General features: G+C 43.0%; 1 protein-coding gene across 1 annotated transcript in view; it reads right to left on the reverse strand.

The window, feature by feature from the left end:
* LOC128590611 (uncharacterized) overlaps window positions 1-24712 on the reverse strand; it is a 48435-nt gene extending 23723 nt beyond the window's left edge. The window contains 1 exon segment of the mRNA XM_053597961.1: window positions 22670-24712. Coding sequence (XP_053453936.1) covers window positions 22670-24712 — 2043 coding nt within the window.
* Window positions 24713-25043: the final 331 nt, after the last annotated feature.

Here is a 25043-nt window from a genome sequence, read left to right on the forward strand (position 1 = left end):
AGGATCATGTGAGCCCAGGAGTTTGAGGTGAGGTTTCAGTGAGTTATGATGATGCCACAGCAGTCTAGCTTGGGTAACAGAGCGAGACCCAGTCTCAAAAAGAAACAAAAAATGTTCACTTCTAGTCAATCCCATTATTAGAGGGACTAAGTTATGGCTGAAGAAGTGTCCAAAGACCAAGGGTTTGGGGATTAAACTGAGCATTCTCAATTTCTATAGTCACCAGGTATTTGCAATTTGGGCTGCACATAAAACAACCTTACAAACACTGTATCATATAAGAAGTGTCTGTTCCCACACTCAAGACCACGTGGATCAGCTTCCATGGCTCTGCTTCTGAGGTGGCGTTGCTCTGTGAATGTTCATTCTAGGACCCAGAAAGTAGGAGCAGTGGCTGCTTTGGGAGAGGTTTGAATCTCCCAGAGGAATGAGTGGAAATAGACAATGACATTTAAGATGTGGGGTAAAATTTGTACACTGTCACTTCTACCCACATTCCAAGGACCAAAACCAGTCACGTGAAGAAGGTCAACATCAAAGGGAAGGGAGGTGTCCTCCTCCCAAGGATGTCGGGGTTAAAGAGTAAATATCTGTGGAACAATAGTCCAATTGATCTCAGTGTCTGACAATAAAATACTTTTAAGGAATCCATGATTCTCTCCTGTGCTTTTTGCTCTCGCAGCAAAAATGTTATCCTTGGGCTTCTGTACCTCCTTATTTTGATCTTAATGAACCTTTAAATGAAATCTGGAAAGCAGCTGGGTCCTTTCTTTATAAACTCAGCCTAGCATTTATATTTGAACTTGAAAACATTTTTGACTTCTTCCCTCCTTCCTCCACAACAAGAAATTTTGTAGTACTATTAGATGCAAGAAACACCTATTTTATTATTTTTATTTTTATTTTTATTTTTTGAGACAGAGCCTCAAGCTGTCGCCCTGGGTAGAGTGCAATGGCATCACAGCTCACAGCAATCTCCAACTCCTGAGCTTAAGCGATTCCCTTCCCTCAGCCTCTCAAGCAGCTGGGAGTACAGGCACCCGCCACAACACCCATCTATTTTTTGGTTGTAGTTGTCATGGTTGTTTGGCAGGCCCGGGCTGGATTTGAACCTGCCAGCTCTGGTGTATGTGGCTGGCGCCTTAGCTGCTTGAGCTACAGGTGCCTAGCCAAGAAACACCTATTTTAATAGGCAATTTCAGCGAGATTCCATCAAATGTAGGAATCTGTTCTTAGGCTTTAGGATGTTTGTAATTATAGTCTGAAATTTCACTATTTTGAAATGGATAAATATAATAAGTATTGGAATAGTAGAAATTCAGAATGTAAAAATAGGATACTGCTTTTAATCAATTTAATATTTTTCATATTAGAGAAACATAAATTTCTAATGTACTGAAAATATTACCATAAGTAATAAGATGAAGGTAAGAAGTACATTTCTAAGAATGTACTCACATAAATAATAATGTATAACACTTTCTGCTTGCTCAAGATATAAATATAAAACCATGGATAGATTTTATTGCCAACGCCTCAAAAGCACAGGTAACTAAAATAAAAATAGACAAATGGGACTATATTAAACCAAAAAGCTTCTGCACAGCAAAAGAAACAATCAACAAAGGGAAGAGACATCCTGTTGAATGGGATAAAATATTTGCAAACTATACATCCAACAAGAGACTAATATCCATAACATACAAGGAATTCAAACATCTCAATAGTAAAAAAAAAAAAAATCATTAAGAAGTATAAATAGAAAAAGCAAAATAGAAAAACTCAGGCAAGAGGATCGCTTGAGCCCAAGAATTTGAGGTTGCTATGAGCTATGATGCCATGGTACTCTACCCAGAGCAATAACTTGAGACTCTGTCTCAAAAACAAAAACAAAAATACCCAAAACAAACAAATGAAAAAGGAATTGAATTACCATATGATCCAGGAGTCCTACCACTGGGTATTTATCTGAAAGAAAAGAGATACCTGCACCCCCACGTTTACTATAGCACTGTAAGTTCCATCAACAGATAAATGAATAAAGAAAATGTGGCATATATATATGCAATTGAATACTATTTAGCCATAAAAATGAATGCAATTCTGTCATTTGCAGCAACATGGTTGGAACTGTCGGCCACTGTGTTCACTGAAGCCACTCAAGCCCAGAAAGACAAATGTAACATATTCTCACTCACATGTGGGAGCTGAGCAGAGGGTAGAATGATAGACACCAAACACTGAGAAGAATGGATGAGGGGAAGGGAAAGATGGAGAGGTTAACAGATACAAACATGCCATTAGATAAAAGCTATACATTCTATCCTATAGCAAGGTAGAATGACTGTAAGTAACAATAATCATACCATATATTTCAGAGCAACTAGAAGAGGGGAATTAAAATGTTCCCGTCGGGCAGCACCTGTGGCTCAAGGAGTAGGGTGCTGGTCCCATATGCCAGAGTTGGCCGGTTCAAACCCAGCCCTGGCCAAAAAACAAAAAAACAAACAAACAAAAAAAAGTTCCTGTCACGTAGGAATGATAAAAATGCAAAGTGATGGAGATGTTAAATGCCCTGACTTGATCACTACACCTTCTATGTGTGTAATAAATACCACGTGTATCCCATAAATATGTGAAATCTTGTGCATCAATAAAAAAATTTAAAGAAAAAAGGAAATGAAACCTATGTGCAGAAGAAACACTTTAATTAAAAATGAACACAGCAAAATACACACCAAAAAGAGCATGAATAAAAGAAAAACCTCCAGACCACTGAATACATGTAGCAAAAGAAAAGTATAATCTAAGATGACAGAATATTGGGACAGTTATGTTAGCTGTGGTGACAATTTTATCGTTACCTAATGTCTTCAGATAAAAGGAATCAAAGTAGGCACTTCAAAAGAAATAAAAGAACCGTAGGCTTGGTGCCTGTGGCTCAAGAGGCTAAGGTGTCAGCCACATACACCTGAGCTGACAGGTTCAAATCCAGCCTGGGCCTGCCAAACAACAATGAAGGCTGCAACCAAAAAGTAGCCCGGCGTTGTGGCGGGTGCCTGTAGTCCCAGCCACTGGGGAGGCAGAGGCAGGAGAATCACTTGAGCCCAGGAGTTGGACGTTGCTGTGAGCTGTGATGTCACTGCACTCTACCCAGGGCGACAGCTTGAGGCTCTGTCTCAAAAAAAAAAAAAAAGACGTGGCAACTACATGCAAAAGAATGATCCTTGACTGTATCCTAAATGGGGGGGCAAGAACTATAAAGAGGATTTGTGACAATATTTAAAATGGCACATTTTATAAACTGTGAAAGAACAAAACAGGTTCAATGACAGTTTTACTGGGTTTGCCTGACTCAAAATGGCAAAGCATCATTGATGCTAAAAAGTCACAAGCAGCGGGCGGCGCCTGTGGCTGGTCGGTAAGGCGCTGGCCCCATATACCGAGGGTGGCTGGTTCAAACCCAGCCCCGGCCAAACTGCAACCAAAAATAGCATTGTGGCGGGTGCCTGTAGTCCCAGCTACTTGGAAGGCTGAGGCAAGAGAATCACTTAAGCCCAGGAGTTGGAGGTTGCTGTGAGCTGTGTGAGGCCACGGCACTCTACCGAGGGCGGTACAGTGAGACTCTGTCTCTACAAAAAAAAAAAAAAAAGTCACAAGCAGCAAAGACAGACCACAAATTAACCAGCCAGGCAGAAGATAAAGTGCAGGAGAAATCGAGAGTCTTAGTTAAAGAAATAAGAAAAATATAATCTGCAAAATTCAAAAGTTTCAGAAGAAATGACAAGAAGGAAGGATCAGAGGGAGGGAGGGAGGGAGGAAAGGGAACTGGTAGGTAGATCCCAGGTTTCCAGCTTTAACTCTCATGGGCTCTGTGGATTTTTGCTTTGTTACTATTTTTATTATATGGGGATTTCTCTCTCTTTTTCCCTAGCAAGAATGTTTCAAAAATATGTTCAGCAGTTTGCACATGCTACATGTATACTGAGAGGTTTCTCTGACCACTTAAACTCTATTGCCAGAAATAAAAGTCCCTGCTTATGAAAATCTTTACCAAGCCTAAAGCAGGAATGAGATTCTTACATTACAATACAATTTGCCAAGTCTTGGTAGTGATGGTCAGAGAGATGCTCAGTTTCTTCAAATCAAAGTTTTTCTTTTAAGGTAATTTACTCATATAAGATATTAAAATGTACTGTAATATTGGCAGTGCCCATAGGTCAGTGGTTAGGGCACCAGCCACATACACTGAGGCTGGCGGATTCGAATCCAACCTGGGACAGCTAAAAGCAACAATGACAACTGCAACAGAAAAATAGCTGGGCTTTGTGGTGGGAGCCTGTAGTCCCAGCTACTTGGGAAGCTGAGGCAAGAGAATTGCTTAAGTCCAAGAGTTTGAGGTTGCTGTGAGCTGTGATGCCACGGCAGTCTACGGAGGGCGACAGTGAGAGTCTGTCTCAAAAAAAAAATTTTGTAATGCAAAAGTATTCCTGTTTTCTGTTCCTGTGGTAGCACCTCTTTTTGATAAGGTGTGCTCCACACATCTGTGGGGAAAGACCAAGGGAAGAAATTTTGGGAGAATTATTTCCTTAATATTCTAATTTTATCCCACCTTGTTTAGTTCAGAACCCCACATTTATGGGAGGAAATACTCAAAATGCAAAGCTTGTCTCATTCTTTCTTGTGGATGGGCCATAAGGTAAACATATGGGAGTTTGTGAACTTTCTTCTTACTGCTACCATTCCCAAAGCCCTTGGCTTCATCAAAGCTTGTCTCCTTTAATATAATCACCCACCCAGTTTCCTCTTTTCTATTATGAATGATTTTCTGGATCATTCTCCTTCATTCACAGGAGACTTGAAATCCTTTCCCAGAATAAATGTATTAGCCTCTTAGTTCTTTGATTCCATCATCTTCCTTGTCTTCTCCAACCATTTCCATAGTTCCTCTCTGCCCTAGACTTTATTATCAGTAACCGCAGCATCACAGAAGCTTCTCCTTCAAGCACCACACACTCCCACCTGCTCACTTAGCTCTTCTACCAATTCAGTCACTACAATAGTCCAGTCTGCCCCAATTCTTTGATCTCAACCAACCTACATTTTCTTTTCTTTTTTTTTTCTTGGTATCTTTTTAATGTTTCAGGAAGAATATTACATATTTTTTGCTAAGAGTGGTTATGTTTGTTTGTGGTTATGTTATGTTATATTTTTTGCTAAGAGTGGTTATGTTTGTTTGTGGTTATGTTATGTTTGTTTTTGAAATTTTTTTTTTTATTAAATCATAGCTGTGTACATTAATGTGATCATAGTGCACCATACACTAGTTTCATAGACCGTTTGACACATTTTCATCACACTGGTTAACATAGCCTTCCTGGCATTTTCTTAGTTATTATGCTAAGACATTTACATTCCACATTTACTAAGTTTCACATATACCCTTGTAAGAGGGGGATTGGTGGGATTACAACCTACATTTTCAATGTCACTACTCTCCTTTCTCCAATTTCCTCTTTACTCAAGGATTCATGGTCATTATATCACATTTATTTATTTATTTATTTATTTATTTATGTATTTATTTATTTAGACAGAGTCTCACTCTGTTGCTCTGGGCAGAGTGCCTTGGCTTCACAGCTCACAGCAATCTCAAACTTTTAGGCTCAAGGAATTCTCTTGCCTCATTCTCTCAAGTAGCTGGGATTACGGATGCCTGCCACAATACTCAGAGGTCTCCCTCTGGCTCAGGCTGCTCTTGAACTCGTGAGGTCAGGCAATCCACCTGCCTTGGCCTCCCAGAGTGCTGGGATTACAGGCATGAGCCATTGGGCCGGGACTCATCATACCACTTTTATATAAACACCCCCCAAATATCTTGCTTTCTCTCTCTTATATGTACACTAGAGCAGTGTTTTTCAACCTTTTTAACCTCACAGCAAACCTGAACCTGTAGTTAAACTTCTGTGGAACACTTAACTTCTGTTGATCAAAAACTACATAAAATAAAATATATATACACACACACACACACATACACTTATGGTGCTTTCAACTTCTTTTGAAAATAATTTCATTACTTCTCTCTAAAAGATGTTGTGGCACCCCTAAGATTCTCTCATGAAACACCAGTTGAAAATCACTGCACTAGAGAAAAAAAATTCCATTCTTTGTTGAATTCAGTTAACTTAACTCCCTTTGCACTAGATCAGTACAGAAGAAATATATCTACTCAGATAACTTGGGATTGAATGATTGAATATGATATAAATATTATAATTAAAGCCCCCAAACTGGTATTCAGAAGTGGCCAGAAATTTTTTTATGATTTGCTTAAAGTTTTACTTTCACTCTTTCTGAGATGACTATTTCATAACTTCCTCAAACTTCTCATACCCCTTTCTTCACTCCCTTTAGTGATGACTACGCCTCCCATTTTATTGTAAAAATACTCAACATAAAATATTCATACTGCATGGGTCTTCCTTCCTGCCACAAAGGAAAGCATGTTCCGCTCCCTGCAAAAGGGCCAACCCCGCCTAGTGCTCAGGACCCTGTCTCCCCTTTCTGTCCCTCCTGCAGCAACTGCTCCCTACCTAGTGGCTTCTTATTCTCTTTGGCACACACATGGTCTACTTCAACTTCACCTTCCTTGTTCCATGTCCTTTGCCCGCCATCCTATTTGTCTGTTCTTTCTTACTTTAACTTTTTCATTTTCTCCCTTCCCATTTATTTTTTAATCTATTCAAACTGGCTTCTGTTCCCATCAAATTTACTGATGTCGTTTTTGTCAAATTCTCAGTTTTCAAAGTTATTAAATTTAACGGACAACTCATTCTGGTCTTGATTGGGCTCTCAGCAGTATTAGAGATTATTAGGCACTCTCTCTGCTTCTTGAAATAATTTATCCTGTGCTTGGAGGACACAACTCTATTTAGTTCATCTTTTGCTTTCTACTTTGCAGGCAGTCTCAGCATCTTTAATGATTTCAACTTTTCTAGTAACATCTAATATTGGCGTTCTCTAAGCTGTAGCTTGATTGTAGTTTTTGTGTCTGAACATGCACTCTTTGTAAGTTATAGCTAGCTAGTCGCAAGCCTTTGTAAACATTTTCAATGTCAACTCTTACCTTTACATCTCTCATCTTGCCCTCTCCTCTGATCTTTAGGTTCATATTTAATTGCTTGCTAAGAATCTCCTTTGGTGTAATGTATTAGTTGGGGTAGTATTATCAGCTAACAAACCTTCCAAATTTCAGTGGCTTAATGTAAGAATATAAATCTATGTATCATTTCCAGAAATGGTGCACTTTTGGGAGGTACCCAAGGCCTCCGTTCTCTTGGTGGGGAGGTGTATGCCAGACTCCTTCTTTCTTGTGTTTCCCACACTTATCTCGGGCCTGGGGATAGTCTGCCTTCAGTTGATAGGAAATCAGGAGTGGAGTAAGCATACATGTGTCTTGATCTCTGCTCAGCATGATACACAACATGTTCTCCGTTATTCCATTCATGAGAAATAGTCAAATGGCCCCAGGTGGATGCAATACAAGCTGGGAAACACTGTCTCTGGCTGGAAAGCTGCTCACCAGCACTGACCACCCCATCATAAGGGCACTATGAATTTGTGATTGACAGCCAGCTGTCTCTGCTATACTCTGCCTTCGTTGACCTCAAATAGACATCCAGCTCTCTTCTTCTCCTAAACAAAATACAATCTTCTGCTTTTTGAGGGAGACAACCAAAAGTTTCACACAGCTACTACATCCAGCAAAGAGTCCGAGATCCCTAGGTGATGAGTGCTTGTCTCCCTCAGCGTGGATGCCACTTCTCGTGCTCCAAATACAGATGAAATGAAAGGAAAGTCATCTGACCACTTCACCCCCCACTCTGACAACATCAAAAACACAGCGTGGAGCAGGGACAAAAAAAGCTACGAAAGCTACATTCTGAAAAGGGCAGCAGTCACCATTCCACAATAATGATGAAAACCTGATGGGCAGGCCCTGTGCGTTCCTTTAAGCAGGTAGGAGAGAAATTTCTTAATTAGACTTTAATTCTGCCTTCTGCAAGAACTCATGTATTCTATGGGCTCTGTGGCCACAGTCTCCACAGCCCAGAACTACCTTCTGAGATGTCCTATCCTGTCCTTTATCTTGAAGGTCACATCTGAAGTAGATTTGGGGACATCTGCCCCTCTGTTCCTTCTTGGAAGTGTATTTCTTTTGCCATTATTTTCTCGTTCATGCAAGTCTGAGAGCCCCGTGATAGCTAGAAAGCTCAGCGAGGCAAAGGCACGCTACTGGTTTCTTTGGCAATGTGGCATCCCTAAACTTCTCAGGCTTCTTACCAATTTATTTATAGTTCCAGGTACCAAAACCATATCAAAATTTCTTTCTTTGACAGTAGTTCTCAGAACAGTTTATTTTTCCTTATCAAATGCTTCTTTCTTTTTTTTTTTTTTAGTAGAGACAGAGTTTCACTTTACTGCACTCGGTGGAGTGCTGTGGCGTCACACAGCTCACAGCAACCTCCAACTCCCGGGCTTAGGCGATTCTCCTGCCTCAGCCTCCCGAGTAGCTGGGACCACAGGCGCCCGCCACAACGCCCAGCTATTTTTTTGTTGCAGTTTGGCCGGGGCCGGCTTTGAACCCGCCACCCTCGGCATATGGGGCCGGCGCCCCGCTCACTGAGCCACAGGCGCCACCCCAATGCTTCTTTCTTTTGACTTGATAGTTGTTACTTTGAAGCAGTCTGAAACAATATACTTAAATGGCAAATCCCTATCTTTAATGAGCCTCCATTGCTCAAGCTTTTTCTTTTTCTTTCTTTTTTTTTTTAAGACTGGGAGAGTGCTTTGGCATCATAGCTCACAGCAACCTCAAACTCTTGGGCTCAAGAGATCCTCTTGCCTAGCCTCCCAAGTAGCTGGGACTTACAGGCACCCCTCCCCCATACACCTGGCTATTTTTAGAGACAGTATCCCACTCTTACTCGGGCTGGTCTCGAACTCCTTAGCTCAAGCACTCCACCAATCTTTGCCTCCAAGAGTGCTAGGATTACAGGCGGGAGCCACCACACCCAGCCTACTCAAACTTTTTCTTTTTTTTTTTTTGTAGAGACAGAGTCTCACTTTATGGCCCTCAGTAGAGTGCTGTGGCCTCACACAGCTCACAGCAACCTCCAACTCCTGGGCCCAAGTGATTCTCTTGCCTCAGCCTCCTGAGTAGCTGGGACTACAGGCGTCCGCCACAACACCTGGCTATTTTTTTTTTTTTTTTGGTTGCAGTTTGGCCGGGGCCGGGTTTGAACCCGCCACCCTCGGTATATGGGGCCGGCGCCTTACGGACTGAGCCACAGGCGCCGCCCTACTCAAACTTTTTCAATCATAAGTGTTGAATGTCTGCAGCAGTAGTTTTTTTTTTTTTTTTTTTTTTTTGCGGTTTTTGGCCAGGGCTGGTTTTGAACCTGCCACCTCTGGTATATGGGGCTGCTGCCCTACTCCTTTGAGCCACAGGCACCGCCCAGCAGTAGTTTTTTTGTTCCCCCAATCCTAAAAGATCCTAACTCTCTGGACACTATTCATTTTCAATTTTGGTCGCAAATTGGTTAATTTTCATCTAAATATATCCCTTTATGTTAATACCATGTTAAACAAAGGGAATAAAAATCAACTCACATTACTAATGTGGCTTTCCAATTATTTTCTCCTAGAGCAGAAGTTCTTAACCTTTTTCTTCTTATGAATCCCTTTGGCAGTATATGAAATTCTACCTACTTGTTCCCACAAATTTTTTTTTTTTTTTTGTAGAGACAGGGTTTTACTTTATGGCCCTTGGTAGAATGCTGTGGCATCACACAGCGCAAGTTAAAATAAATTTTAAAAATATGTATTAGTATAAGCTGTTGTCACTTGGCTTAAGTAAAAGCATTAAACAAAAAAATTGACTTCTGGACGGCACTTGTGGCCTCCATATGCTGGAGGTGGCGGGTGCAAACCCAGCCCTGGCCAAAAACTGCAAAAAAAAAACAAAAGAATTGGCCTCTAGTTCATCTCCTTTCACTAATTTGGAACTAATTTGTGTTTAAGGGGAAAACTGTAATCAACTGTATGTAAAACATCTTTATAGTTTATCTGATTCTAAACTCTTATTGTCTTTTTTCAATTTCAAAATATTATGGGGGTAAAAATGTTTTTGGTTACATGGATCTCTTTTGTTATGCTTGAGTCTGGGTTATAAGGGTACCTATTACCAGAGAGCGTTCACTGCCCCCTCTAGGTAGGTTTTCACCCAATCTCTCCTCCCTGCTTGATTTACATGTAAATTTCCATAAACATGTAAATTCTGTTGTATCTGTTAGACATTTAGTTGTCTTTATCAGCCTTCTTTCTTGCCTCCCAAAGGACCCAACCAAGGTCTTTCTTGCTCTGTCACAATTTTCAATTCATTTCAGCTTTTGCGTGTGTGTGGCAAAGTTTTACTCTGTAGCTCAGACTATTGTTCCCTGGCCTCACCCTAGCTCACAGCAACTTCAAACTCCTGGGTTCAAGAGATCCTCCTGCCTCCGCCTTCCAACTAGCTGGGACAATAGGCCCCTGCCACAATGCCTGCCTAATTTTTCTATTTTTAGTAGAGATGGGGTCTCGCCCTTGCTCAGGCTGGTCTCCAACGTGTAGAGCTCAAGTGATCCTCCTGCCTTGGTCTCAGAGTGCTGGGGGTACACATCTGAGCCACTGGGCCCAGCCTGTTTCAGCATTTTCTCTACTGCATGTGAATTAGTGCTTTTTTGACTTTTCCTTTGAACTGATTATAATATCTGCATGGTTCCCTCATTGAATGAATAGAATAAAATCTTTACCATTTGTTCAATTTTATATCTTTATAAGAATCATCATTTTACTTTTTCCTAAAAATTATCTTTTAACACACGTAATGATCAACGCACAATTAGAGACAGCAAACACTGGAAAGCACCATGCATGTCTGATGATCACACACAGTTTACTAGGTGAAAAGTTGCCTGACAGGGTCTCATGGTGACCCTAGTGAAAGAGAGACACTTGGCCTGGAAGTGACACATGGCACCATATCTCACATTCTTTTAGTCAAAACTAATGATATCTCTTCACCCAGATGAAACAGGTTAGGTAATGAAATCTCGGAAAGGGCAGCTATTTATTCATCAGCAACAACTCACATTGTAGATTGAGAGGACAATCATTTAGTGGGAAGTTGATGTCTTGAGCAAGAATATACAACAATTAGTAGTCTTTACCACTAGTCTACCATTAGCAGTCATCTTAAACTTAAACTCATGATACCTACATTCAGTAGAATAAATGCTGTAAAGTTAAGCAAATGTATTTCTTTTAAAAGGCCTTCTCTTTAGAGTGGCACCTGTGGCTCAAGGAGTAGGGTGCCAGCCCAGTATACTGGAGGTGGCAGGTTCAAAGCTGGGCCAGCTAAAAAAAACTGAAAAAAAAAAAGATTACTTTGGGCAGTGCCTGTGGCTCAGTGGGTAGGGTGCCAGCCCCCTATACCGAGGGTGACTGGTTCAAACCCAGCCCTGGCCAAATTGCAACAAAAAAAATTGGCGTTGTGGTGGGTGCCTATAGTCCCAGCTACTTGGGAGGCTGAGGCAAAAGAATCACCTAATCCCAGAAGTTAGAGGTTGCTGTAAGCTGTGATGCCACAGCACTCTACCAAGGGTGATAAAATGAGACTCTGTCTTTAAAAAAAAAAAAAAAAATTAACCTTGTCCAACTTCAATCAATATCGAAGCATTAAAAACCTTGTATTATATTTTGGTATTAAGAGATTACAGACAGAAATGCATATAGGTATGTCCAATTCTTAATAAATTAATGACTGCTGTAATTATAGGATAATACATGACTATATAGCTAACTGTGAAATATGCAGAATCTTAGCAGCCTTGTTTTTAGAGAAATCTTACAAACTATGAGAGTAAGTAGCAATGAGGCCCAGGTTGCATCATTATTCAGAACCATAATTAAAAATTATGTGGGGGCTGGGCTCAGGGGTTTACGCCGTAATCCTAGCACTCAGGGAGGTCAAAGTGGGTGGATTGCTTGAGCTCAGAAGATCAAGACCAGCCTGAGTAAGGGCGAGGAGGATCACTTGAGCCCAAGAATTAGAGGTTGCCATGAGCCATGATGCCACGACATTCTACCCAGGGCCACAGACTGAGACTTTGTCTAAAAAAAATGAAAGAAAAAGAAAGAAAGGAGTTATGTGAGGACAATTTTCTTATCTATATTGATCTTTTGCTTGTTTATATCCCAGCTGTTTCTCTAATTACATGTATATGCTTGCTCTGGAATAAACTACTTTTTCTTGTTTATAATTGGTCTGCCCTAAATGCTAGCCCTAGCCCAGAATATTGACTTTAAATAAAATTATATGTAATTATGGCAATTTTATTGAATTTAAAGTCTGGAATTTAAGTATGGAAGTATTTATCATGAATTGGAATTTAAAAGGCTACTTATATGTCTGTGCAGTTACAAAAAAATATATATCCTAGCTTTATGTTCCTTTTTACAAATTATCTTTAATTGGCTATTGTATGGATTTTTCCTTCTAATTGGGATAATTTGAGATTATCTAAAAGGCCAAACCAACATTTCCAAAATGCGTTTCATGGAACACTGGCTTCTCAAAGTGTTTGTAGGTACAGTGTCAACAGAAAGTTATTATAATAGAAAAAATGTGAAAATGTTGACTTAAAATTGGTTTATTTTTTGCTAGAAAACATCTTAGGTACTTTAATACATGAAAATTAATGTGAATATAGTACCTCTGAGATTTGTTTTATTACAAATCCTTTTTTTTCCTGACACAACTAGCAGAGGTAGTGTTCTGGAGGACACTTGAGGGAAACCCTGTCAGTCTGTGGGCGGTGCTGGTGGGTTCTGCGTGACTCCACTGTTCTGCTGTACTTCCATAACATCACGAGGACCGTAAAACAGTCCAATACCGGCCAGGTTCTTGGTCTCGAGAATGGAAGAATGAATTCACCCACCAGAGGCAAGTGGAAGCAATAGAACCACAGTTTATTAGAGGAAAAGAGGTAAGCTTCCAACACAATGGAAGAGGCCCCACACGGGTTGCTGCTCGGCTGGGTTGGGTTTTTTTTTTTGAGACATAGTCTCACTATGTCATCCTTTATAGAGTGCTATGGTGTCATAGCTCACAGCAACCTCAAACTCTTGGGCTTAAGCGATTCTCTTGCCTCAGCCTCCCAAGTACCTGGGACTACAGGTGCCCACCACAACACCTGGCTACTTTTGTTGCAGTTGTCCTCGTTGTTTGGAAGGCTGGGGCTGCCTCTGTGTATGTACTACCCTCAAAATCTGCTGGCAAACCCTGGTTGGGTCCTTCAAACTTGCTAGTTTATACTGATGTTTCTTTAAACCTTAACTGTGGCCCTTTATTTGTGCCAGTGAATTTTTTCCCCACCCAATCCCCAGGGGCAGTACCATCCCCACCCCTCACCTAGCAACAGCCAACCACAAGGGCTGTACAGGTCTCTAAAGTAGCCCTCCTCCTTCTCTTCGTGCTGTTTTCCAGTCCCTGCTTAAAGCTGACCATAGGAGGGGTTCTTGTATCATTCACATTATTTAAAGTACAACAGAAAGTTAGTTTATTTCCCTTTTCCTGTGGAAAAGTGTTGCTGCTGAAATAACCAGTTATCGATATGTATTACAATATTGGTATATTTATTCCATCAAAAGAAAAGATTTGCATTCACCTGTCACAGCTGTCACTGACAACCTTAAGGGTAATAAATATTTACTGTCTTTTAGAAGATAGGAATCTCCCCCCTCCCTTTTTTAAAATTGTAATTTTTTGTGTGAAATCAGATAACTTGGGCGGCGCCTGTGGCTCAGTGAGTATGGCGCCGGCCCCATATGCCGAGGGTGGCGGGTTCAAACCCAGCCCCGGCCAAACTGCAACAAAAAAATAGCCGGGTGTTGTGGCGGGCGCCTGTAGTCCCAGCTGCTCGGGAGGCTGAGGCAAGAGAATCGCGTAAGCCCAAGAGTTAGAGGTTGCTGTGAGCCGTGTGACGCCACGGCACTCTACCCGAGGGCGGTACAGTGAGACTCTGTCTCTACAAAAAAAAAAAAAAGTACTGTAAAAAGTAATAGCTAACATTACTTTTGGCTAAGCACAATTTAAATACGTTCACTATTTTAAAGTTACTCACAATTATCCTACAAGAAAACACTTACATTGTTCCCATTTTATAAATGAGAAAGAAAAGACAGAGATTTTGAAACTCTTTCCTAGGTCATGACATACCTGGACACACAGGAACAGAATTTAAACCCATTCTAGTTCATTCTTTTTTTATTTCAATTTTTTATTTTATATTAATTTTTTATTTTAAATTACTGTGGATACATAGTTGTAGATGAATATGGGGCACATATGATATTTTGATACGGGTATACAATGTGTAATTATCAAATCATAGTAACTGAGATAGTGACTTCAAACATTTGTCATTTTTTGGTGTTAGGAACATTCTAAATCCACTCCTTTAATTAATTTGAAATATATTATAAATTATCACTAACTACAGTATCCCTATTGTGTTACTGAACACTAGATTTTATTCCTTCTATCCAACTGTATACTTATCCCCATTAGCTAAATCCTCTTTATCCTTCCCTAGACTGTAGTAACCATAACTCTGCTCTCTACTGACATGAAATCAATTCTTTTAGCTCCCATATGTGAATGAGAATGTGCAATATTTGTCATTTTGTGCCTGCCTATAATGCCCTCCAGTTCTATCTGTGTTGCTGCAAGTGGACAGAATTTCCTTCTTTTTATGACTGAATAATATCCCATTGTATATATGTATCACATTTTCTTTACTTTTCATCCACTGATGGACATTTAGAATGATTCTATATTATTATATTATGAACCGTGCTGCAGTAACCGTGGAAATGCTGATACGAGGTCGCACAATTAAGTTTGTGAGTTCATCCTAGACAAAGTGCTACATACCTCATTTCTGAATATCACTGTGGTCATCTTTGAAGTACTTCCCTTGGGAAGACAAGCACTGATGCAGCGCCCAGTCCCCCTGGAAAGCACTTTTTCTAGGATGAACAAACTTAATTGTCAGACTTTGTTCAAGGACAGTTCTGATAGCCATTCTAGAAAGAGTTCCAAAATTGCTTTGAAGTGGGATTACTGAATCATATGGTAGTCCTCTTTCTATTTTTATTTTTTTGAGGAAACTTAACATTGTTTTTCATAGTGGCCATATTAATTTATAGTCCCACCAATGATATACATGCATTCCATTCCTTTCTCCAAATCCTCACCAGCATGTTACTCTTTGTTTTCGTTTTGATAAAGCCATTTGAACTGAACATAAGAGCAAAAAATCCTCAACAAAATAATAGCAAACCAAACTAAACAACATATTAAAAAGATCATTCACCACAATCAAATGGAATTCATGCCAGGGATCCAAGGACAGTTTGATGTACATGAATCAATAATTGGAATACCTCACATCAGCACAATGAAAGACAAAAAAATCACAGGATCGTTTTAATGAACACTGACCAGGAAAAAGCATTCAATAAAATTCAATATCCCTTCATAGTAAACTCTCTCAGACTGGGTATTAAAGGAACATACCTCAACACAACAAAGGCTATTGCCAACCTGAAATAATCAAAAGGATCAGAATCTACTTTTAAAGGGTTTAATCAAGTGAAAAGCTCAGACTAGCCATCCAGAAAAAGAGACTCCAGAAACATGAGGTCAGTGCTCTGAATTTAAAGACTAACATTACTTATACAGGCAGAAAATGAAGAAATGCCATAAGATTATAACATTTCTCTTTTGCAAAGCTGGTTAACGAATTATGACAATTTAATTAGCCACAGTTTATTTTCTATACAGCTTATTTTCACTTCTTTTACAATTTGAAAGAGTGTATTTGACATCATTTTAGACAATGTAATAATTACAATGTCTTTGAGAAATGTAAGGGGAACTTAAACTATAATGATCCATTAGGAGGGGCGGGTTCTCCCATGGAACCCTTTAGTTATTTATAACATTTTACAGAATGATGCAGGTAAGGAAAAAGTTTAATCTATAATCAGAGAAACAAAGATTAATAGCTGTCTGCTTTTGTGACTCACGTATCATAGTCACATTCCCTTGAAGCTCAAAATATTATATTTTTTTCTCTTTTTTCCTTTTATTATTATTTTTAACACATAAATATATATATTTATGGAGTACAGTAAGATATTTCAATACATATATACTTTTTCCCCCTGTGGCTGACTAGTTTTATTTATTTATTTTTTTAATATTGACCATTATTCTATTATTTTTTAAGTTCAATATACAAATATCCATTGTATACCATTAACAATTAGAGAATTAAAGTTAACATGACAACACAAAATATGAAATACATAGAAATAATGCTTCAGAAATGTATAGTATTTCTACATGGAAAACTTCTAGTTATTATAGAAAATATTTAAATATTAATATTAAATATTTAGATATTTGCAACATATCTATATATGTTGCAAAATTATTATTAATGATTTTTTTATTTGTTTAGGTATTCCTTCTGTTATGACTTGAGTTATTGTCTTTCTAGGGAGATCAGTATACTACATGGCAAATTCAGTTTGCTCTGGGAGTTTAGAAGGATTATAGCAAACAGCTGGCCCACTTCGGGGGCACGCATATTTGATATTGGGTGTTACTATATATGCAAGTACTTCAGGTTTTTCTGTACATTCATAATAAGAGTAAACCAATAAAACAATTTTGACAGTTTGTCTAGTTTGGGTTACCTTTCAGATGTATTTTTTACAACCTTAACCTTCATCATGTCTTACACCTAAGATTAAAGAAGGAAGGTGAAAAAGTCTAAAGCAAAGATTCAGTAATCTGTCCCACACGGCTGCTGCTCATCCTCAAGCTTCTACCGTGAGTAGACCAGTCAGATCCTGCTATGTGACTGAGGCAGGGAGGGTAAGATGGTGAGGATGCACTGGGTGTTACTGGACCATCCATTCCCCATTGCTGGTTGGTTTCACTCGTAAGTGATGCATCCAGGCAGGGATGCCATTCACGTTCACTGTTGGTGTGGACAGGATCACCAAGTAGGGGGCTTTTCACTATGGTTTCAGCAGGCTCAGGCTCCAATCTTATTATTTTTTTTTTTAGACAGAGCCTGGAGCTGTCACTCTGGGTAGAATCCTGTGGCGTCACAGCTCACAGCAACCTCCAACTCCTGGGCTTAAGTGATTCTCTTGCCTCTGCCTCCTGAGTAGTTGAGACTACAGGTGCCCACCACAGCACCGCCTATTTTTCTTTTGGTGCAGTTGTCATGGCAGGCCCGGGCCAGATTCAAATCTGCCAGCTCTGGTGTATGTGGCTGGCACCTTAGCCTCTTGAGCTATAGACATCAAGCCAGGCTCCAATCATTTATCCACACATGGTTACCTGTACAGGGGGAATGGACTGGGGGTGATAAACTAACAGGATATCTATCATTCATCCATTCTGAAATCTTTTTTTGCCTCTTATTTTTCCTAGTGACATTAGTTGGTTGGTAAGTTAATAATTGTTTCTTGCAGTTCTCTCAGGGTCCCTGGTAAATTTCTTCTTTTTTTTTTTTTTTTGTAGAGACAGAGTTCCACTGTACCACCCTCGGTAGAGTGCCGTGGTGTCACACGGCTCACAGCAACCTCTAACTCTTGGGCTTATGCGATTCTCTTGCCTCAGCCTCCTGAGCAGCTGGGACTACAGGCGCCCGCCACAACGCCCAGCTATTTTTTTTTGTGTTGCAGTTTGGCCAGGGCTGGGTTTGAACCCGCCACCCTTGGCATATGGGGCTGGCGCCCTACTCTCTGAGCCACAGGTGCCGCCCCTTGGTAAATTTCTTAAAATGGGAGGGGGTCCTGTGATAATAGTATTTTATAGGGTGGGTAACCTATTTATTTATTTTTAATTTTTATTTTTTTTTAGTTTTTTGAACCAGGTTACATTGATTGCATTTGTTAGGTAAAGTTCCTCTTCTAGTTGTGTCTTGACCCCCCAAGACACAAAGGCATGTCATACACTGTGACCCCCAGCCCCCTGCCTCCTAACCTCTCCCTATTCTCCCCTTCCCACCACCACCTATAGTGTCATTAATTGTCCTCGTATCAGAATCGAGTACATAGGATTCTTGTTTCTATTCTTGTGATACTTTACTAAGAATAATGTGTCCCGCTTCCATCTAGGTTGTAAAGTCTCCATATTTTTTAATGGCTGAAAGCATTCCATGGTATACACATACCAATGAAAGACTTGGGGCAGGACCCCCCACTCTGCCCTGAGCTCTGACGACCCCAATCAACCGCAAGAGATGGCGCTTGATGCAAATAGCAAGAGGATTTTATTCCAGCATGCTGGGGCTTGACTCACAACTCTTTTAGGAGCCGAGGAGTCAAGCCCTGAACAGCAGGTTTTACAAGCTTATAAAGGCAAAAAGTAGGGAGGAGTAGCAGACATAGCAGGGGCTTTAGGGAGGGGTAGCAGATATAGGGGCTTTTCCAGATAAGAAGAACTCTGGTTCATTACTCATCTGTCTTAAGACAAGATCAGCAGTTAAACATTTGCTTAGCTTTTTTCTTTCAGAACCAGTTACCGGTTATCTGCTTCAGCTCGGGGCTATTTCCTAGGACAGTTACAAAAGGTCACATTCTTATGGTAGGGGACGAGGGGTGCTGCTACATATCTGGTCCCCCCCCCTTTTTGGATTTGGTAGTACTTTCCTTCACTCCCCCATTTGTTTTTTGGGAAGTTCTAATCATGGAACTTCTGGCTCTATGTATTCATTCTCATGGCTATCGTCCCGGCGGAGAGACTGGTAATGCTGTCTGAGCATTAACACTTGTATAGTACTTACTTTCTCCTGGATGAAGGTGACTATACGGTTGAAAATGCAGGGCCCAAAGGTACGAGTATTAAGTCCCAAGAGGAAATGGGGTACCAGGAGGCCTGCCCAGTCATTTCACATTCCCATTGCTTACAATAGAAACTTTCTATCCCCCCGCATCTGTTGGCCTGGCTTCTCGTTCTCCCATCCCGGGGACAGATATAGAACTCCGTTTGTCGCATCCGGCACTGGGCGGGTGAGTTGCCACAGCCAGGGGCGTCTGCAACGTACTGGCCTTGGGATGTGGAGCCTTGGGTAAGTGAGCGCTTTGCTAAATGGTGATCAAGGCTCGATGGAACCTCTTTAAAGGTCTCATCGGGGGTATCCCAATTATCTAGCCCTGCTATTAAGGCGCAAATTCCTGGGGTGAGGGACGGCCACCAGGTCCAAGGAGGGTCCTCTTTTGTAGTACTCCATACTACAGCACCAGTCTGAGAGAGAACCTGCCAGGTTAACCTCTGGGGGGCATGGGGATTGGGACCAGAGCTACTTATCACCGGGAGTTGTATCAGCAGGAGCAGGGCTACTGCGGTGGATGCGGAGCTTGAGGGGGTTGTCCGTCTTTTCCACTTTCCACCCGGAGTCTGGCGGCGGTGCTGGTTTGACATGAGACGCATGGATCCAGGCTGCGATGCCATCAACTTTTACTGTGGTTGGGGTTGTGAGCAGTACTAGGTATGGTCCTTTCCACCACGGTTCAAGGTTGGCTGTCCGGTGGCGCCGGATGTATACCGAATCTCCAACCTGGAACTGGTGAGGTATTTGCAGATCTCCGGGCTTGTAGGCATCGATCAGCCGGCTCCACACCTCCTTTTGCACAGTTTCAAGGGCTTTTAATCTGGTGTATAGAGATTGAGAGGAGTAAGATTCTGGGGAAGGGAGGTGCTGCATGGCAACGAGCGGGGGGGTGAGCTCCATATAGGATTTCAAAGGGGGTCAGCTTGAGAGTACTAGGGGTGTTGCGCACACGGAACAGGGCAAAGGGAAGGAGGACTGTCCAGTCAGTAATGCCAGTCTCTAAGGATAATTTAGTCATGGCTTCTTTTAGGGTTCTATTCATCCTCTCTACCTGCCCTGAGCTCTGGGGCCGATAAGCACAATGTAATTTCCATTCAAGCCCCAGGATTTTGGCCAAACCCTGACTAACCTGGGCAACGAAAGCGGGACCGTTGTTGGATCTGATTACTTTGGGTAGCCCAAATCTTGGAAAAATCTCTTCTAATATTATTTTGGCCACAACTTGAGCAGTCTCCCTCTTTGTAGGAAAAGCTTCGACCCATCCTGAGAAAGTGTCTATGAACACTAGCAAGTACTTGTATCCGTACTTAGCTGGCTTAATCTCAGTAAAATCTGTTTCCCAGTAGCTTCCAGGGCGATCCCCTCGGAGTCGCTTTCCCTGAGGTAGTGTGCTAGGCTGGGTGTTTACTAATTGGCAAGGTCTGCACTCTTTTACAGCTGCATCAACGAGCTTACTTAATTCTATAATATAGTATGGAGAGGACTGAACAATGGTTTTCAGATGCTTGGGGCCCAGATGGGTTAATTTATGAAGTTGCCTGAGAAAGGTGATTGCCTCCTCCTCAGGGAGGATGTTTTTCCCTTCCGGGGTTTCTCGGATCCCCTCTGGGATTCTAGGTGGAGGCCTAATCTGTCCATCCTCTCGAGATCCCGCTCCGAATATTTAAAGTTTTTGATAAGGGGGGGTGCTATTTCTTTAAGGCTAGGCCTTAAAGTGTTTTCATATAGCGGTAGGATGTTGAGCCCTTGAGCCACTAGCTTAGCTTCTCGGTCAGCTCTTTGGTTTCCCTCGGCAACTCTGGACCCCCCCTTTCTGACGTCCAGGGCAGTGGATTATGGCCACCTCTCTTAGGGAGGTGAACAGCCTCCAGTAGACTTAGGATTTTTTCCCTGTGTTTAATTTCTTTTCCTGCTGAAGTCAACAGTCCTTGCTGTCTGTAAATGGCCCCATGGATATGGGCTGTAGCAAAAGCATACCTGCTATCGGTGTATATGTTAACTTTTTTTCCTTCTGCCAAACGTAAGGCCTGGGTCAAGGCGACCAACTCGGCCTTCTGGGCCGATGTTCCTTCAGGCAGACTACTTGCCCAGATGGTCTGCTTATCATCCACCACCGCCGCCCCGGCCACCCTTTTACCTTCTATTATGGAGCTGCTCCCATCAGTGAACCAGGTCAATTGGGCATCCGGCAGGGGCTGATCACAGAGGTCTCTCCGAGTTCCAGTCTCCTCAGCCAGTATTTCTCGGCATGTGTGTAATACATCCTTCCGGACAGAGGTATCAGGTAGTAGGGTAGCTGGGTTGAGTATGACAGGCGGGCCAAACTGGACTCTGTCTCCATTTAATAGGAGACTCTGGTAGTGTGTCATGCGGGCATTGGACAGCCACTGGTCAGGGGGCTGTCTGATGATGCTTTCTAAGGCATGGGGGGCAATGACTGTCAACTTCTGCCCCATAGTCAATTTGTCTGCATCTTTTACCAATACTGCCACTGCCGCCACAGACCTCAGACAGGCTGGCCAACCACCAGCGACGGGGTCCAATTTCTTGGAGAGGTATGCTACCGGTCTTTTTCATGGCCCTAAAGGCTGCATCAGCACCCCTCGGGCCACTCCTCTCTTCTCATCTACGTATAGGACAAAGGGCTTTGTTACATCTGGTAGAGCCAGGGCCGGGGCTGATAATAATGCCTTTTTAATGTTGTCAAAGGCCCGCTGTTGGCTGGCACCCCACTCGATGGGAGTGCTTTCCTTGGTCAAAGGGTAGAGGGGGGCTGCCAGAGTAGCAAACCCCAGTATCCATAAGCGGCAGAACCCCGCAGTCCCTAAGAATTCTCGCACCTGGCGGGGCGAGCGGGGAACTGGAATCTGAGTCACAGTATGCTTCCTGGCTTCTGTTAACCATCTCTGCCCTCCTCTTAGGGTGTAACCCAGGTACGTTACCTCTTTCTGGCAGATCTGGGCTTTCTTGGCGGAGGCTCGATATCCTAAGCGGGCTAGCTCTTTCAGTAACAGTTCTGTGCCCCGATGGCACTCTTCCTTTGTCGTTCCAGCTAGTAGTAAGTCATCTACATATTGTAGGAGCGTTACCTGAGGGTGGCTGGCGCGAAAGTGAGCTAGGTCTTGGTGGAGGGCTTCATCAAAGATGGTTGGGGAGTTCTTGGACCCCTGTGGAAGCCGGGTCCATGTCAATTGCCCCGTCATTCCAGAGTCTGGGTCTCTCCATTCAAATGCGAAGATGTTCTGGCTAGAGGAGTGTAGTCGGAGGCAGAAGAAGGCATCCTTCAAATCCAGGACAGTGTACCAGATATGGTCCGGAGGGAGAGAGCTTAACAGATTATAAGGGTTAGGCACGGTGGGGTGGATGTCTTGCGCCCGCTTGTTTACTTCTCTTAAGTCCTGCACAGGGCGATAGTCTCCTGTGCCGGGTTTCTTGATGGGTAATAAGGGGGTGTTCCATGGTGACTGGCACTTTACTAGTATGCCCAGCTGTAGGAGACGCTGAATGTGAGGCCTAATCCCTTCCCGAGCTTCCCTAGTCATAGGATACTGGCGCACTGCCACAGGAGTGGAAGTAGCTTTGAGTTCTATGACTATAGGCGGCCTTTCTGCGGCCAGTCCCATTCCGGCAGTTTCGGCCCATGCCCCAGGATATTTTTGTAGCCAGTCATGTATGAGACTAGTCCCTTTCTCCCGTTGCTTTTCAAAGAGTCTATGTTCATCCTCCAAACGCATGGTCAGGGCTGTTACTCTCTTATTCTGGGTTACCTCTGGGCCATCAGGAGTGAAAGTGATCTGGGCTTCCATTTTGGTGAGTAAATCTCTCCCAAGGAGGGGCGTAGGGCACTCAGGGATAATTAAGAATGAGTGGGTTACCCGTCCCACTCCCAGATCTACTGATCTTCGGGTAGTCCATGAGTACTGCTGATGCCCTGTGGCCCCTACAACCCAGGATTTTTTCTTGGAGACGGGTCCTGATGGTTCGAGTAGGACTGAGTGTTGAGCTCCAGTGTCTACTAGGAACTCAACTGGCTTCTCCTCCACCTTAAGTATTACCCTAGGCTCGGGGAAGGGTTCCGAGCCCCATCCCCGCTAATCTTCTTCTTTCTGTAAGGCCAGTACTTTCTTCCTTTTTTTAGGACATTCCCTGGCCCAGTGCCCCTTCTCCTTACAGTAGGCACATTGATCCTTATCTAACGGGATGCGGTTGCCCAGGCTACCTGACTTCTTAGTTCTACCTTGGGTCTGTTCCTGGCTCTTATCCCCTACTACTGTGGCCAAAATCCGTGTTAAGTTTTTCTCCTGTCTTCGGTCTCTCTTATTTTCCCTTTCCTCTCTCTCTTTCTCCTTTCTCTGCTCTTTTTCTTCCTCAGTTTCTCTTTTATGGTATACTTTCTCAGCTTCCTTAACTAAATCCTGCAAGGTATAGTCCTGCAATCCTTCAATTCTCTGCAGCTTTCTTTTAATGTCTACAGCTGACTGCCCTATGAAAGTCATAGCCATGGAAGCCCTCTGTCCTTCAGAGGCAGGGTCAAATGGGGTGTAGCACCTAAAAGCTTCCATTAGGCGCTCAAGAAACACTGAGGGGGGTTCTGTGGCCCCCTGTATTACTTCTCTTACCTTAGCCAAATTAGTGGGGCATCTTGCCGCCCCACGGAGGCCAGCCACTAGAGCCTGGTGATAGACTGTCAGTCACTCCCTACCTTCTGCCGTGTTGAAGTCCCAGTCAGGTCTGGAGAGGGGAAAGGCAGCCTCGATGATGTTGGGGAGCTGGGTAGGACGCCCGTCCGCCCCGAGTACATTCTTCCTAGCTTCTAGTAAAATCCTCTCCCTCTCTTCAGTAGTGAAGAGAGTCTGTATGAGCTGCTGGCAGTCATCCCATGTGGGCTGATGAGAGAACATCAGGGACTCTACCAGCCCAGTCAGGCGTTGGGGGTCTTCTGAAAAAGGGGGGTGATTAGTTTTCCAGTTATACAGGTCTGCGGAAGAAAATGGCCAGTACTGGAGGGGCTGGAGAGGAGGTGGTCCCTCATTTGTTGCCACCGGTGGGGGGCCATATGCCCTCAGGGGCAGGGCAACAGTAGTGTCAGGAGACATTCCTCCCCGGCGGTGACTCCTGGTACCTTGTGCGGGCCCCAGTGAAGGTTCCCCCGGGGGTGCAGAGGGGGCAATCGCCGGATCTGGCGATGCTGGTCCTCCCTGCCCCCCGACAGGAGCCAAGGCGGGAGGGTATGGGGGAGGAGAGGGCGGAGGGTCGAGGAGAAGATGATCAGTCTGAATTTCCGGGTAGATCTTCTTAGGAGGGTCCGAGCTGTCGCCCCCTTTTCTGGAACCAGAAGATTGGACAGCAAGCACCTGAGGATTAGACGGGGGCCTGGATGTGGCAGTCCACGGCCGAACGCAGGGGGGCGGATTCTGCACCAGGTCCTGCCAGACTATGATGTAAGGTTGTTGATCCGGATGGGCTCCTGGTCCTCTCTGAAAAACAATCTCTTTGATAGCAAAAATAAGAGATAAGTCAAAGGTTCCTCCTGAGGGCCAGCCGACGTTAAAAGTGGGCCACTCCGAGGAGCAGAAAGTCTGCCATGGGCCTTTTTTAACCTCTACTGACAGGTCACGACCTCTTCTCTTCACTTCAGTCCAATGATCTAGAGTCAAACTCAGAGGGGTTGTCACAGTCTGTCTCATCGTCAGTAGATATGTCAGAAACATAAATAACAGGAATAATAGAAATATTACAGATACAAGGACCTACCTACCACACTTGGTCCCTCACAAGCCTACAACAGAATCAGACGGGCGCGTTTCCCGTAATTTTTGATCAAACAACTGGACTCGATCAGCGCCCTTACAGCAGGAGACAACCAGGCGTCCCTGGTTCTCCTCAGTTCCTGGGGCGTCCCCCAGGATTTCAGCCTGTGGTCCTCCGGGCACGTCTACCGACCACTGTCCAGCCACTCTCACGAGGTGCCAAACAGCTGCAAAACCGAAAGCGCACACACAAAGTCAAACAAAGGAC

The sequence above is a fragment of the Nycticebus coucang genome, chromosome 1, assembly GCF_027406575.1.
Source record: "Nycticebus coucang isolate mNycCou1 chromosome 1, mNycCou1.pri, whole genome shotgun sequence".
In the NCBI taxonomy this organism is placed as follows: domain Eukaryota; kingdom Metazoa; phylum Chordata; class Mammalia; order Primates; family Lorisidae; genus Nycticebus; species Nycticebus coucang.